Source organism: Liolophura sinensis, chromosome 1, assembly GCF_032854445.1.
Source record: "Liolophura sinensis isolate JHLJ2023 chromosome 1, CUHK_Ljap_v2, whole genome shotgun sequence".
Lineage (NCBI taxonomy): Eukaryota > Metazoa > Mollusca > Polyplacophora > Chitonida > Chitonidae > Liolophura > Liolophura sinensis.
In genome coordinates, this window is record NC_088295.1 from 36,104,242 (window position 1) to 36,120,625 (window position 16,384).

General features: G+C 39.9%; 1 protein-coding gene and 1 long non-coding RNA gene across 2 annotated transcripts; both read right to left on the reverse strand.

Moving 5' to 3' along the window:
- Positions 1 to 293: 293 nt before the first annotated feature.
- On the reverse strand, positions 294 to 6,475 carry LOC135474779 (WW domain binding protein 1-like). Its single transcript, XM_064754377.1, has 5 exons — positions 6,308 to 6,475; positions 4,392 to 4,428; positions 3,867 to 3,923; positions 2,435 to 2,679; positions 294 to 878 (listed from the first exon to the last, which is right to left on the reverse strand). Exons 1-5 carry the CDS (start codon positions 6,374 to 6,376, stop codon positions 855 to 857), a joined length of 432 nt encoding a protein of 143 aa, XP_064610447.1. The 5' UTR covers positions 6,377 to 6,475; the 3' UTR covers positions 294 to 854.
- A 5,063-nt stretch (positions 6,476 to 11,538) lies between these two features.
- LOC135475338 (uncharacterized) lies at positions 11,539 to 12,838 on the reverse strand. The gene is made up of 3 exons (XR_010445037.1): positions 12,744 to 12,838; positions 12,113 to 12,154; positions 11,539 to 11,727 (listed from the first exon to the last, which is right to left on the reverse strand). It is a non-coding gene; the product is annotated as an uncharacterized LOC135475338 (long non-coding RNA).
- Positions 12,839 to 16,384: the final 3,546 nt, after the last annotated feature.

Below are 16,384 nucleotides of genomic sequence, written 5' to 3' on the forward strand. Positions count from 1 at the left end.
GTAAGTTCAAAACACACGGATTCATGCACTTGTCACCGAACGAGTTAGCATACCAGTGCTAGTATTAGTATATGGAAAGAATAAGCAACAATACGTTAAAACGTGGAAATCAGTGAAGATCTATGGAAGAACAACACCAAAATGCGGGCACCGGAAAGTGCGCATATACACGTTCAATTAAGGATAACCTCGAGACTTTTTAGATGTGCTATAAACATGAAATCCACCGGAAGCACCATGTCTTATGTTTCCTTTGTTTGACTGAAAATAAATAACACAATTTTTTTTTTGGGGGGGGGGGGGTGGATCACAACTGTATTTTGTTAAAAATATAAGCCTATATGGCTTGAAAATTTAACGGTTGTCCACAATCAAACCAGGTGGCACACAGATGCAAAAAAATAGAATGTTTCATTCGTTAACCGATCAACATTCCAGCATGTTCACAAAAGTTTGTTGATCGTGCGAATAATTCACCCATAATGTACCGGTTCCTCAAGACAAAGTGAATACAAAAATATACCAGTAATATTTTCATATATGTTATTTAGTTTTGTATCTGGAATACTACTTGAAACAATCTACGTAGACAATACATCAATACCACCTGATGGTAGAGGCATTTTGAATTCATCCAGTTCTCCTATAATATTTACAGGTGTACGCGATACTTTTGTTGTAAATGACCTTTAAAACATTACTTGCACAACCCAAAACCTATTTTAAAAATTGGTGTATCACAGTGAAATATGTTCGATCTTGTACACAGGAAACTTGAAGTATGTTCTTTCAAGTTACGTGATTCGCGATTAGATTCTTTTCCCTAAAAAAACCCCAGCTGGCAGATGATCTGTTTAAGGGTTATAGGCCGGCGGTTTCTGCAAAAATAAAAAGACATAAATGACTGTAACCATTTACAAATTAATTTGTACTCTTGGAACATTCGAGATCACGCGCCTTTCTACGTGATTCTACGATATCGAGAGAAGGCTCGTGTACAGATTGATGACATCAACGCAGTGATTTCCCCCCAAATTTGGAGATAATTGTTGATGGAGGAGTATCAGATATTTAATAAGTATTTTCTTGAATCTAAATCTATACCAATGGTACAAAAATCAAGCACCTACCTGTATTCAAATTAATGAAAAACATCAAAATCAAAATGAACTATTTACTCACGTATTAGCTAATGAATATTTAACATAGCGGCTCCCATGAAAGACAGCATGAAAGAAGAGTTCAAAGAAGTAATCGCATATGCGGTGGCGTTTCTGTAGGGTGAAGGCAACGTAGGTCACCGCTCATATGAGAAAAAAGATGTCACTGCGGTCTGTTCGATTGGGGTATGTTAAAGGTCTTGCACATCAGCTTATGCCTTGGGTCATCCAGCGTCGAGAACACGGTAAGGAACTCACGATAACTATTGTTGTATCCCCTTTGGATTCTTTATTGCAAAATCAAGTGGTAAGTGTGTAAATATATTTAAATTGCTATGGTTCAGCTGACCACGGACGGAGATGATAATAATACCCACGAACGCTGGTAAATAGCGCACTCCTCGACAGTTCGGTATGTTCGCCATCCCGTGCAGTTGTTCTTTAAATAAGGCGAAAGAAGTCATGTCAGATCAGGTGACGTCGCTATTGTAAAAAGCATGGCGCCCAATTATATTAGAGATGTAATCGCATCGGAGGAAGATGTCAATGACGACGTGGAAGCTCCAAACGTACATGTAATTGGGATAAGAGTGAGAGATGTCAATGACGACGTGAGAACCACAACTGCAATAGCGATGAAAATGGAAATGCCAAAGACAACGTGGATGCTCCAAGCGTACATGTAAGTGGGATGAACGTGGAAATGTCAAAGACGACGTGCAAGCTCCAAACGTACATGTAAGTGGGATGAAAGTGGAAGATGTCAATGAGGACGTGGGAACCACAAATGCAATAGCGATGGCAGTGGAAATGCCAAAGACAACGTGGAAGCTCCAAGCGTACATGTAAGAGGGATGAATGTGGAAGTGGAAGATGTCGACGCGGGAACCCCAAATGCAATAGCGATGAAAGTGGAAATGTCAAAGACAACGTGGAATCTCCGAACGTACGTGTAAGTAGGATGAAAGTGGAAGACGACGCGGGAATCCCGGCCAACAGCAATAGCGATGGAAGTGGAAATATCAAAGACAACGTGGAAGCTCCAAACGTACATGTAAGTGGGATGAAAGTGGAAGATGTCAGTGACGACGCGGGAATCCCAAATGCAATAGCCATGAAAGTGGAAATGTTTGCTTCCACGTTATATTAGTCAGCACTCTTAGCTTTATCTTGACCTCAGCAAAAGAGAAGCTTTAATAAACTTTGCGTATGCCGTACTGAAACTTTTTTGTCAACGTGTTTATTTCTTTGCATTTTAAAACAGTTTTCCTTACCTCTTGATAAGCAGGAGCAGTAGGGGGCGATGTTGTCGGGGGAATTGTGTACGGCTGGTTGTAGCCTGTTCCTGAAGCTCCAGGGTAGGCTGGGCCAGTATACGTGTAGGATGTGGCGGCCCCGTACACTGGCTGCGCCGTACGAACAACAACACCGGAAGCCAGCCTTCGTCGGCGTGCCCGGCAGCAGGCAAACACAATCGTTATGATGATGGCTATACCCAAAGCCCAGATAGACCAAAACCCTGGCAGAGAAATCAACATATACTATTAAGTTCTGATCATTATAGATACACTTTCTGCTACCTCGTCCTTTGTAATACAGAAGGAGATAGTGAGTCAGCGAGGTAGCGAAGCGAAGTAACAAAATAACGAAGCAAGGTAACCAGGTAACGAAGCGAGGTAATGAGATACCAAAGTGAGGTAACGAGCTACCTCGCTTCATTACTGTATCGCCGTCTCGTTCTCTCGATTGTAGTGACCTGAGGTGGCGAGCTAGTTGCGAAAGGTCCTCTGTTGGCTTCGATGCCGTACACAGTGACTCACCGACAGATATGGCATTTGCGGAAAACTATCTCATTATGAACATTCCGCCATCACGACATGGAGGACAGCTTATGGTTACAACCATCTATCTTCACAGTGTCAGGGGTCAACGATCGACACTAGCCAGTTCATGGTTCATATTCAACAATACCGCACAAACACACATGTTTATATCTTCCACGTATATATCAAATAAGAGACCGCTTATAAATTAACAATATGCTGAAATACAGTATCCAATATGGCGAATCGGGTCGAAGCCGGATTGTCCATTCAGCTCTTGTAATACATGAGAAGGCCATTTGCTATCTTCACCAGCCAAATGATATAGATCCGGTGTTCTAGCCAGCCAAGTGATACAGATCCTGTGCTGTAACCAGCCAAGTGATCTGATAGCTATCTTCACCAGCCAAATGATATAAATCCGATGCTCTAACCAGACACGTGGTGCAGATCCGATACTCTAACTAGTCAAGTGATATAGATCCGATATTCTAACCAACCAAGTTATATAAATCCGATGCTCTAACCAACCAAGTTATATAGATCCGATGCTCTAACTAACCAAGTTATATAGATCCGATGCTCTAACCAACCAAGTTATATAGATCCAATGCTCTAACCAACCAAGTTATATAGATCCGATGCTCTAACTAGCCAAGTGATATAGATCCAATTTATGAGTTAAGTCTGAAGTCGGTTGATAAATACGGACCCTGGACTCCAGCACAAGATCTGGATGCTCTCTATAAGGCATGGACAGCGTAACCGTTTATCTCATTGCATACGTTATGTTGGCAGTTAACTCGAAGGTGTAACCATTCACGTTGGAAAGGGGGGAGGGGAGGGTGCATAGAGGGCGCTGCTGCTCGTGATCGATACTTACACCAGTATGAGTAGACGTAGTAACAGCAGTTACTGCCACAGCAATATACGCCGGCACCTGTCAATAAACAAATATGCATGTATGAAACTGTGTGTTTAACTCTTGTGTAATGACATGCTTGGCATGCATGTCTATACTGCTGTCTTAACTTGTATGTTCGGTAAGTGTCACCTGGTTTGGTAAATATCGCTCTGTTGTCATCTGACTTCGATTTTTTTAAAATACATTTTATATATGCCTACAACATTTTGAAATCAGCGAGTTTTATGCAGTTTTCTTCAACACATGGTGATGAACAATTAACAATTACAATGAACCAAAATGATACCCAAATTTAATTTTAAAATATAGAACAAAATTCAGTCTTGCATAAAATATGCTAGACGAGGGGTAAAACAAGCGAAAGTCATGGTGCTGTCATCAGGTAACAGGTTGAGATATTATATTAGATTACATCTATTCCTGGCATTATAGATTTTTTTTGTGAACAGATATCTTTGTCATGCAGCATTGCAGTTCGCTCACCGTAACAATCCCATATCCCACACCTTCGATAGCCAGCCTGAAATTAATACAAACAATAAGGAAAGATGGTGATATTTTCCATAGATAATTTGCCACATCCCATGCAAAAAGGTGATTTCATGTAGATGATATTAATACAGTTTGTGAGAAACAGTGTTGTTGTACAAGCCTGGAAAGAATGGCAGAACAAGGGTAACGTATTGTACCTAATAGTGTATGGACAGCTATAGGGGCTAAGTGTTTGGTACAATAGGATAAGACTTAAACTGCCACGTAAATAACATGGTAATCCTTTTAATAATGTGGGCATTCCTGGAAATTTTCCTATAGGTAACAGTTCGCTTAAACCAAAATTTTTGGTCTATAGCCATTTATCAAATTGCATTATAGAAGCAATAAGTAGAAAGGTCAACATCACGCACCTAGCCACGACGTCAATTTAGCAAATAAGTGAGCTAATAATATTGCTACTACAAAATTTCATAATCTTGAACGATTTTCACGAAATATCCCTTAAGGTGACATAATGTTAGAGATATATGGGAAATGAATAAATCAATACAGCATAAATTATTCGTAGCACCTGCAGCTTATACTGTAATAGATTTGGGGATAATAATAGTCTCGTGCTGACACGTATATCCCGCTATATATACTTATACCGAATCTCTTTGTCGGGGAGAAAGTTAGTAGAGCCAGTCTGATACCTACTGATAGATGCCAATGAAATCGACTTAAAAAAAAACAAACAAACGCGGAGCCCAGCTTATTGCATCATTCCAGACTATGTACAGCTGGGGTTGTTTATCACTCTGTAAACAGCTATTCCATTGGTGTGCATAGTTTCAGCACACAAGCGTCGGAGCCTTAAAAATGGTGTCGCCCGGATCTCGTCCTTGGCCGGAAGCGATATACGATCTCATCAGGACGCATTAAGATCTCATCAGGGCGCAACAAGATCTCGCCCAGACGCAATAAGATTTCACACGAACGAGCTACTTAGCTTATGTTTTCATATTCACGGCTATGTATGCTTACAAGATTATTTGAGTGGTTAATGATGCAAGGGCTATACATATATATCGTTTGTATGGTTTCAGGAGGTATGAAGTTATATACACGCCTCACTCACGTGCTTTTCTATTGCATGAACTGAATGTCGGCCGCCACCTGCTCAAGCCTTTCAAGGTTTCGGTATACCAGGTTATTCAGGGATGTGAAAAACGCGTTCTGCATACTTCTAACATCGTGTAACAAACCATGGCTCTCTGGAAAACAATGTAATGCTGCAGTGCATGGCTAAATCTGAAATTGCTAAATTTGGCAAAACGTCACATTTACAAAACAACCGCGGCCTTATGTTTTCAGAACTGTACATTGGCACCCTGAGCTATGGGATACTATAAACCTATAAATAATGATGTATAACCTAGATTGGTTGCTTTCCGGGCCAGTAAACCGGCACACTATACTGGAATTTATTCGGAAAACTTGCCGTTGAAATGGTTACGGCATGAAGTGGGTCACCAACTCACTATATACTGTATACTGTAATATAGTTCAGAATTGAGAAGGGCTCGAGGCCACGATGAGGAATAATGCACTGTATATCTCGTGTACAAAATGGCTGCTATCTGGCAAAATTTTATCTAGATGTCTGTCTAACTCCTTCTGCTACACGTCTTTTTGATAAGCAGTGTTTGACCCATATTCAAACCTATTAGGTTATGATGCTGGTTTGTGATAATCCGGACATCAGGTTTCACGATTTAGTGATAATATACCAAATAATTATCATTACCATTATCCGTTTAAACCTTGGATCTGTATTTTGTCACCATTTAGTAAACATTTTCCGTTAAACAAAAATACATCATGCATGAGGAAAGGAACCAAACTGTAATCTAAAAGTTTACCTGTACTGTGGATATTAAAGTCAGCGTTAAAGCTGCGAACAACACGAGTGACATATTCGAGGAAGCCATGCTGTGGTCCTGTTGTTGACAAAGATGAACGCCTCAGGCCAGTATGCACGTAGGTACTGCTATTTCGACAGAAGGGATCACATTCTAGCCATGCGCTATATACGCGATATCTTATACTGTCAGCTGACTCTGGCTTGTTGCCGACGTCACAGGTCAGGTGCACGCCACTAGAACGCCTGACCCACTTAAATCAGTTAGCACAGTCTTACACAAACGATGCTTCATAATGGAACAAATTCGTAGTAATTTTGTAGGCTAGATCCGAGTTTTACAGGAACTTTCTAAAAACGGGTTTGATTTTTAGAAAGTAAACATTTGCAAATTAACTTGCTTGTGTACCGTTAATCGTATTCACATGTAAATTTCACCACTTTGCGAAAGGTTATGAAATTGGTATGAATGCAAACCTCACTGTCACGTGATTCTACTGACTAAATATATATGTAAATACTACTTAAAGTTATATAATGAAGGCAAATGCAAACAAAGAATCAGCCTTAATTACCTAATTATCATGTACCAGTACAGTTATATACATCGTTGTGTGTTTTAAAGTGATTTGACAGGACATTGATGAAATTCGTGACTATAAAGACTAAGCGTGGTGATGTGTCAGTGCCTTATTAACATGCCTGATACTTGTGATTTCATCATGAGACAAAAGGAGTGGTTAATCTGTTGTCATGTGACTTAATCCATGTGACAAAGGCGGCCAAACCGTTATGGTACAACTTTAGACCTGTACGGTACACATTTAATTTACATACCTAAAACGTTATATGTTATATGGCGGCTGTCAGGTTTATCGATTGAGTAACCTGTAATGCCCGAAGTAAATCTACGATCTTCCTCGGGTATTTGATAAACCTTAATTTGAAGCTCAAGACGAAATAGCGAGAGCTGGGTTCGAACTCCCGTTCTCAATGGTCGACATGAAATAGTCACAGCCAGTCACCGATTTGACAATGTGAGCAGTCCACAGTAATTCAACTAGTATATACCAGGTTATGTACAGCATAGCACACTATACAGTTATTTCGTAGAGAAAGGTACTCCAAGTAGCATGTGCCTCATTTAACACTGCACGTACTGCACAATGTATACTGGAATTTCGCACACGGTACTTGTATATAGTCTCAGCCACAGTACATGTGACATGCCAAAATCATACCATAAGCATACTAAAAACATACCGAACGCATTAGTCTTGATATGTTCGTAGATCTCTATATGGTTTATTATATAATGTCAAGAAAATCTGGATGATGAAAAGACAGAAAAATAGTAATAAAGATCAAATTCAGTGAAAAGAGATTTTAAACTTTTACAATCAGATCAGATTTAGAAATTGGCAATCACGGCTATTGCTTGTTTGGAGCTCTCGAGAACGACAGACGAAGCGCTTGTCGGTTTTGTGGCCACTTGAGTGATCTTTTACGGGCTAAGGTGATGCGATGTCAGCAAAATAATGCTAATTTAAAATGATGTGAAAATCCAAGTTATTGCAAACAAACAAGTTTTTTTCTTCAATCCCAGCCTTGGACAGGGAATACGTACCAAAGATTCCTCTATAGCTGCCTGCACTGCCCCGGAACCTTGGTGGGAATATTTATTTATTTATTTATTTATTTATTTATTTATTTATTTGATTGGTGGTTTACTCAAGTAAAACCGTACTCAAGAATATTTCACTTATACGACGGCGGACAGCATTATGGTGGGAGGAAACCAGGCAGAGCCCGGGGGAAAGCCACGACCATCCGCATGTTGCTGGAAGGCCTTTCCACGTGCGACCGGAAAGGGAACCAGCCCTTGCTGGAAATAAGCAGTGGAATTAGCGGTCAACGTTTGTAGGACCATTTAGGTGATTTTACGTGAAGTTGTAGATCATTTGGTTAGCACCAGTTATAATACATACATCTACAGATCACGTGATGGAAGTTTCTCAGTTACCTTGCCAAAGTATGGTATAATTTACTTTCGACACTGTGTGGTTTCTTCCACGTATAAAACTAGGGACCCGAGGGGGTTAGCATAGCCCAGACCGAAATTATTTAAGTGAAAGTATACTTTTAGTATTGCGTTAAACAACAATCAAATAAATAGTATATATGTAAAATATTCTTTATTACGGCGTTCAACCACCATGAAATTTCTTTTAAATTGTTAATCATTGCTTTCTTAACCAATTATGTTGGTTATTTGTACGCTACTTCCATGTTTCATGATCGAATATATGAACATACATCATGTGTTCATCAGAATATATGGCCAAGCGTAAATGAAATTTCCATTTCTAGAATTATACATTATTATCTCCCTTGTATTAAACCTTTTGTACATACATGTATTCGTTATACCTGATCCAGACAATCATCCGACCAGATAACATCAATAAAACATTGATAAAATATCAAAGGAAGCAATAATCGCTCACAATGTATGTTTATTGTAATTAAGCCATGCCCTTTACATTTGCCATTCGAATGTGTTTAGAAAGGGACTCACGTCATCCTGTCCTTACGAACATGGATGTGATCAAAAATAATTTTGTGTTGATGTTTTCAAAAGATATGTAAAGGAATCAAATGAGACCAGATCCTTGAAAAACGAACTTCAAAACATTTATTTGTATGAAATGTAATGTGAAGAATTCAGTCACAATCCAGGTCAAATTATATTGGGTCATGTATAAATGTCACATGAATTTATCTGAATGGTGTTTTACGCCGTACTCAAGAGTATTTCACTAACATGATGGCGGTCAGTATCGTGGTGAGAGGAAACTGGGCAGAGCCCGCGGGAAACCCACGACCATGGGCAGGTTGTTGACAGATCTTCCTACGTACGGCCGGAGAGGAGTGTCATATGTATAAAATCACAATGAATTCATGCAAGTACAACATACTGTGCACACAGTGGGGATAGTAGACATACATATACAGCACGGGATAGGATAAAGCCAACAGACTTGACACAGTACTAAGCAGGCTAGCAATGTTATTATCTGTTTCGTTTGGCATGGAATTGAACAAGGCTGTGCGATAGAGATAAAAGGTTGTGCAATAAAATGGTAATTATTCCAGTATACAGTTTACAATAACTCATGTTCAGTTCTTGCACATTGGCCAGTATCTCTGACAGAGTTATTTACCTCTTATCACTTCTGGTTTTAAATAAGTTCATACCATACCTCGAAACTCGAATTCCTTGTTTTCTGAAACATGAAAATAATGGGAAAGCGAGAGCTTAAATCATTGGCGTCTACAGTGCAGCATGAGTGACTATTCCTTTTCCTTTAATACAGAACATACATGGTCCTTTCCCGCCCCATAGGCTCTGGAAATTTGCATATTACCGTACGGCACACAGGACACAGACTCAACGTATTTAAGCGTTTCTTAATGTCAAATATCAAAAAATTTACATTCTACAATATATCTGTGAAACGCTCACAATAGCCCTTATTAAAAGCAAATATATACAATACACATGACCTAATTATGTGAAAAGTACGAATACATGATTATGGTTTAAGGCCACGTCGGCAATATTTCAGGCATCTTGTGGCGATATGTGCTAAGAAATAGCAAGGGCAAGCGTGAAAATGTCTTTTCTGACATGTAGGAATTATGACGTAGAACGGTCTCGTGTGCATATAGGGCACTACATTTGAGGTTTCTCGAAAATATCACTGGACTTGGAACATTTTATTGACATCAAAAGTAATTACTTGGACACTAATTTTTCCAGAAAAGTCCAAAGTGTTCTTCTACGGATACAAAGGCTTGTGCCGTCTCTTAATCTGTGTCGATAGGCGGAAAATTCTGTATTTTCTACCCAAAGCCATTGTTTTACGAGAAAACAAGATGAAATTTCTAAGGATTTGATAATTTTGTAGTCTTGATCCTGTATGCTGTGTGTATCACATGTCCCTTGAGGGTCATTTTAATGGGTCGGTTGTTGTCCTGTGTAAAATAGGCAAAAATACAGAGTGAAATCCAGATATCTTAATCATAATTTGACTTCATAATGTCACCTTCATCGTGTCCGATGTAAACTGATAGCTTCGAAGACCGCATTTTTCTGCTAGACTTCTAGCCGACATGAATAGTGCCAATTTATGTAGATTGCACAAAGGCTTGGAATTTGGTATTGCCTTACACGCATCATTACTGTACATATCTGACGAAAACAAACTGCCTAGAAATCAAGTTTATTTCTGATGCCAATGCATGTCCTAAGAACTGTCCCTCGAAACTTGACAATTTGCAAAATAAAGCACTCGCAGTCGAGCAAATGGCGTCATTATGTAAATAGGTTATCGCCATTCCCTTGATTGATTTGATTCCGGTTTGTACGCCTGGTAAGCGGTAACATAATAGACTAATTAAAGCCCTGGGTCTGTTATGTAACCGCTTACCAAACACTTCAAGCTCAAGTGATAACACTTAATTATGGGGAACACTTCCAGCCTAAATAATTCAGACCTAACCTGTGTAGTCTATTGTTCAATCCTGCCTTTGCCATGCCGTTTTATGATCAAACTGGTAATGCATTACACATATATTGCAAGTGAACAATAATCAGTACAGCTTGGACCTGAATCGCCATTACATTGGAGTGTGCACAAAACTGAAGTTATGAAACATGCACTTTTAGGTTTCTGCCTCAACATAAAACAAATAATTATAATTATATATACGAGCGTACATCATACATCCTGCTTATATTTTTAGGATAAAGAAATTACAAAAGAATAATCCATTAATAATTCAACTGGTTGATAACCACTTTGCATCTTGGCGAAGATAACAAATATTTCTTTAAAAAATGGAAATGTCCTGTACCTTTCGTAACATATACGTTTGTCATAAAATACATAAACACTCTGCGTCAATGTTTCATCAAGTGCTGGACAGTGAACTTGAGGCAGAAAGCGACAAACTTTGAAATTGGATACGTCGCATAAATAAAAAACGTGGAGACAGAAGGTACTATATTTATTTATTTTTTTATTGCTATTTTTCAACAAAATTTCACTCATACGATGGCCGTAAAACTCTGTAGGTATCACATTTATACAATGTATAGACAAAAACACACGAAATAGACACCGCATCGCCGTGGAAACGTATGATAACTGACATGAAGAATTGAGCCATAAATAAGACATTGCCAGTCGTAAGTTAATTTCTGTGCACAACAACCTCTGCTTGCGTTTTTCAGATCGTTCAAGGACTCGCCTGGGTAGTCACATGATATAGTCATGCTACCACGACGAAAACGAGGGCGGCCATGGTGGATAGAACAGAAATAACTCTTGTAGAGGTAATACAGCCACTGCCAGACTGCAACAAAGACCAAAGCAAAATTTAAATGACTAATGTGTAAAGCGATTAAAACGCGTAACAAGAAGTGGAACGGAAAAAAAAATTCAAAGCGTTATTCAAATCTTGTGAAGCTGACCTAAGTTTTGGTATATGCTTTGCCCCATATACGGGAATAAAATCGTACTGTGTGCTACAAGATTTGCATTTAAATGAGTGGGGGTGGGGTAGTGAATATCTGAAGACGCAAATGCCTACTTAACAAAACTGAGTCAACTGAGATGTGCATGGGTTTTGTCTATTCAGTCTTCCATTCGAAAAACTACATGCACCTGGTGGAGTCAAATCCCTTATTTTTAACATTTCGTCACAATAATTCTACGTAATATTTCCCGAGTTGACATACCTTTACAAATATAAAGCGAGTTCTCTGCACTCTTCCGTTGACCTGGAACGATCGAGAAAATCAACAAAATAATGAACCTGTACAGTAAATTAATGGTTGGAGTCTTTCTCAGTTGGAAAATTTAATTTTCAGAGATCTGTTACACGGTGTCTTCTTTCGATGAATTATAAGAAAGCACAGAACATCATATTGGATTAGAACACTGAAAATCGCTTTCATTAAAAATGTACGTATGTTATCTTGTGAGGTCCAACCGAGTGGCTATAAGATATGTGCATTCCATATGCAGCATTTGTTATTCAAGTAAGGATTATTAGCAACGTCGCTGTGAGTTCAAGACCAGCTCATGCTGGCTTCCTCTCCGGCCGTACGTGGGAAGGTCTGCCAGCAACTTGCGGATGGTCGTGGGTTTCTCCCAGGCTCTGCCCGGTTTCCACCCACCATAACGCTGGCCGCGGTCGTATAAGTGAAATGTTCTTGAGTTCGGCGTAAAACACCAATCAAATAAATAAATAAATAAATTAGCAACGTCATAATAGACATTATCTCCCTTGCCGTAATGGAAACCCTAACGTTTGTCACATTAAGTAAGAAGTACTGTATGGACATGTGAAGTGATATTCAGTCTTACCTGCTGCTTGGGTGACTCGTCAGGTTGTGACTTAGTCACTGGATCTGACTCGGTCACACTTTGAGTCATGGCTGAAGCTGACTCAGTTCCATCTGTAATGATACTAGACTTGGTCACTGGCCTGGGCGTAAACTGAACTTCAGTCGTTGTAGTCTATTGACAAAGGCGAACAAAATTCACACAGCTAGGGGTAAGAAATCATATTTCAGCGCAAATAAAATGATAAACTGCAAATAAATCTGAACTTTATGTATAATTATCCAAGCAAATTGCTCAGGAACACATTCCGTGCTTTGAATTCCCCATGCACCACTTGATACAAAAGACAGGTCCAAGTCCAAATCACGGTAAATCACTAGGTACACAAAGCTCTATAGAAAGGAAAGTTTTTGACCTGAAGTAAAGGCGTCTCGGGTCCAAGCTGTTCTTTACAATGTATAGTATAATAAAACATTTACAGCATATATACAGAGTGAGTGAAACCAGAGCATGGACGACCTGTGAAAAACCGCCCACAAAACGCCATTGTAAATGCAGGAATGGATGATTGGCTAGATATAGCTTAGCCACCAATTACTTAAGACGGGGAATGGTTCCTCAGTGAGACTTCAAAAGTTTCCCGTTATCATTACTCCATGTACGGGGCCTCCGTGGCTCAGTCAATTAGCGGGCTAGCGCAGCGTAATGACCCAGGAGCCTCTCACCAATGCGGTCGCTGTGAGTTCAAGTCCAGCTCATGCTGGCTTCCCCTCCGGTCGTAAGTGGGAAGGTCTGCCAGAAACCTGAGGATGGTCGTGGGTTTCCCCCGGGCTCTGCCCGGTTTTCACCCACTATAATGCTGGCCGCCGTCGTATAAGTGAAATATTCTTGAGTACGGCGTAAAACACCAATCAAATAAATAAATAAAAAAAATTACTCCATGTATTTCCCATCGCATATATACATTCTAAAAGCTGACTACAGCATGTTCTCAAATGTGTTAAGGTCTAGTCAACTATACACACCGTAGATCGACCTGGCAAGCAATAGCCAGCCGGAGTTACCACACGAGACAGCGACGACACAGGTCCATCAAAGTCTGGACCCGTCAGCCAACCCTCCGACGTGTAACTTCCACTCATGTCAGAATATACCTATCAAAACGTTAGCCTTAAATTTACACATCTGAGAACAAAAAATACATTTCACCAAAAACGACGCCCTAAGCCTGATTAATAAGCTATTTTTATTCTTCAGAATATACTTTTATTAGTTAAAATCCAAACAGGAATCTCATTTAAATAGCCATGACGGGACTTTCTAAAATTTGGTAGAATGCCAGTTCATATGCCTATTTTCTAGTTTCTAATCGTACGCTTAGAAGAGTTTTACCCTGTGTCAAAAACATACAACAGGATTAACCAACAAAGATGTACACAGTGTTAGCTTTCAGACAACAATTATAGTACATTTCACTTTCAGAGCTGCTGACATTTAACAAATATACCTCAGCACTTTTGACGACGGGTACTCGAGTGACGTTGTAATCGGCTTTTTTATCGGCAGAAAACTTGTACCTCACTTTGATATGCCATCCACCGTTCTACAAAATGAGCACATGTAAACTCATTTAGCTCCATGAAGAATGAAAAAATAAACATAAACAAACTTGAGCGAAACCCTCCACCACAACTAAATGTAGCAAACTGCGTGATAATTAAGTACTACTCTGTCAAGGTGGAGAATCACTACCTGTGTCCGGATCAAGGACAACAAAAGTTCATCGAAAATCTCTGTAATGAGTTAAATTTTCGGTAAAGATGCTGAAAGGCAGAGAAATATACACAAGCAACATTTTCACGTGCTTGCCAGATGTGATGAGGCAAAATTTACAGATGGGACGTTAGGTTTGTTTCATAGGACTTCAGTATCGCCTTCAACCATGTTCCTTTGGTGACGTGTCGGTCTCCATGTTGTACAGCTCAGCTTAAATGATGAAAATATATAGCAATAAAATATGGCCTGTCATTTTACTGGCGCGGTTCTATTGTGAAGGTAGACGACGAGAAGAATATTTGTGGATGGAGTTACAAGTGAACTATAAATGCGATCATATATGGATACCGTGATACTTCCATTAATTATATTATATTATATTTGCATCAGATCATGTATTAATAACAATTTGGTGAAAAAGAAAACTACAATGTATTCAGTGAGCGCAAAGCCCAGCAAAGATACATGTAGTATATTTCATGACATTTCTGTCCATATCTCAGTGGTGAAGAATCGTCTTTAAAAAGTATTGGTGGTAATCCGGATCCCGAATGACACCAAAATTTAATGGGTTGGCGCTTAGTAAATGCCAGCTTCATCCAAATCCCTGCGTAGTATTATCCGTGGTGCTGCTGACAGACAAATAAACAACCACAAAACAAAACCCTCAGAACGGAGATAAAAATGAAACCTGACTGACAGACGACATATCATACTATTACAGCCGTGAGGTAGTATGCACGGAAACACACTCACCAACAAAGTTTCCTGTGGCAAGGAAACCACGCCCATAAAACCGTTATAAGAGCCGTGACTGGTCATCACCAGAGGGCGGTACGTAGTCCAGGTTCCTGAGCCGAACTTCCATACAACTGACGCATCTTTCAACGTGCTGCAAACAACGGGATATAACTGACAATTATAGTTCCCAAATTGAACATGTCCTCTTCTATGGAAGCCGATAGAGAGGATATCTCACTTCCTCCCTACCTCGCTTCCTCGACCTTTCTTATACCGGGCGAGGCAGCGATGTACAGAAACCAAGCCTTGAAAACAGTAGAGGCATGAGACTCTCCAAAATCCCATGTCTGAGGTTGGAATCGAACCAACACCACGTGTGTTCGAAGGACTGAGAAACAAAGCCTTTAGCCGCCCAGCTGCGACCACATAATTGGATGAAGTTAGTTACTTGACCTCATTTATTTAACCTAGCTAACTGCTCCCTGGTTGCATAAAACTGTTAAAGTTTCTCTCGCAACTGTGTTGCACGAGTATAAGTTTTCAAGGAAGTCTGGGTTGAGGGGTCTTCGTGTGTGATGTGGTGTACACATGAAAAGGACTGTGTGGTCTACAAAGAAGCAGGACTGTGTGAAATGGTCTACAAATGAGAAGGACTGTGTGATATGGTCTCCACATGAGAAGGATTGTGTGATGTGGTCTACACATGTGAGTGACTTTGTGATGTGGTCTACAAATGAGAAGGGCTGTGTGATGTGGTCTACAAACGAGAAGAACTCTGTGATGTGGTCTGCACATGTGAGGGACTGTGCGATGTGGTCTACACATGTGAGTGACTTTGTGATGTGGTCTACAAATGAGAAGGGCTGTGTGATGTGGTCTACAAACGAGAAGAACTCTGTGATGTGGTCTGCACATGAGAGGGATTGTGTGATGTGGTTTACACATGATAGGGACTGTGTGATGTGGTTTACACGTGTGAGGGACTGTGTGATGTGGTTTACACGTGTGAGGGACTGTGTGCTGTGGTCTGCACATGTGAGGGACTGTGTGATGTGGCTTACACATGTGAGGGACTGTGTGATGTGGTTTACACGTGTGAGGGACTGTGTGATGTGGTTTACACATGTAGAAGAACTCTGTGATGT

Bases quoted from the DNA above. Each gene is read 5' to 3' on its own strand.
- LOC135474779 (XM_064754377.1), bottom strand. From the start codon at position 6,376: ATGGCTTCCTCGAATATGTCACTCGTGTTGTTCGCAGCTTTAACGCTG. The intron at 2,680-3,866 runs GTAAGTATCGAT...TTTCTCTGCCAG, and splicing joins CTACGTCTACTCATACTGGT to GGTTTTGGTCTATCTGGGCT. The intron at 879-2,434 runs GTAAGGAAAACT...TTATTTTTGCAG, and splicing joins CTGCTCCTGCTTATCAAGAG to AAACCGCCGGCCTATAACCC.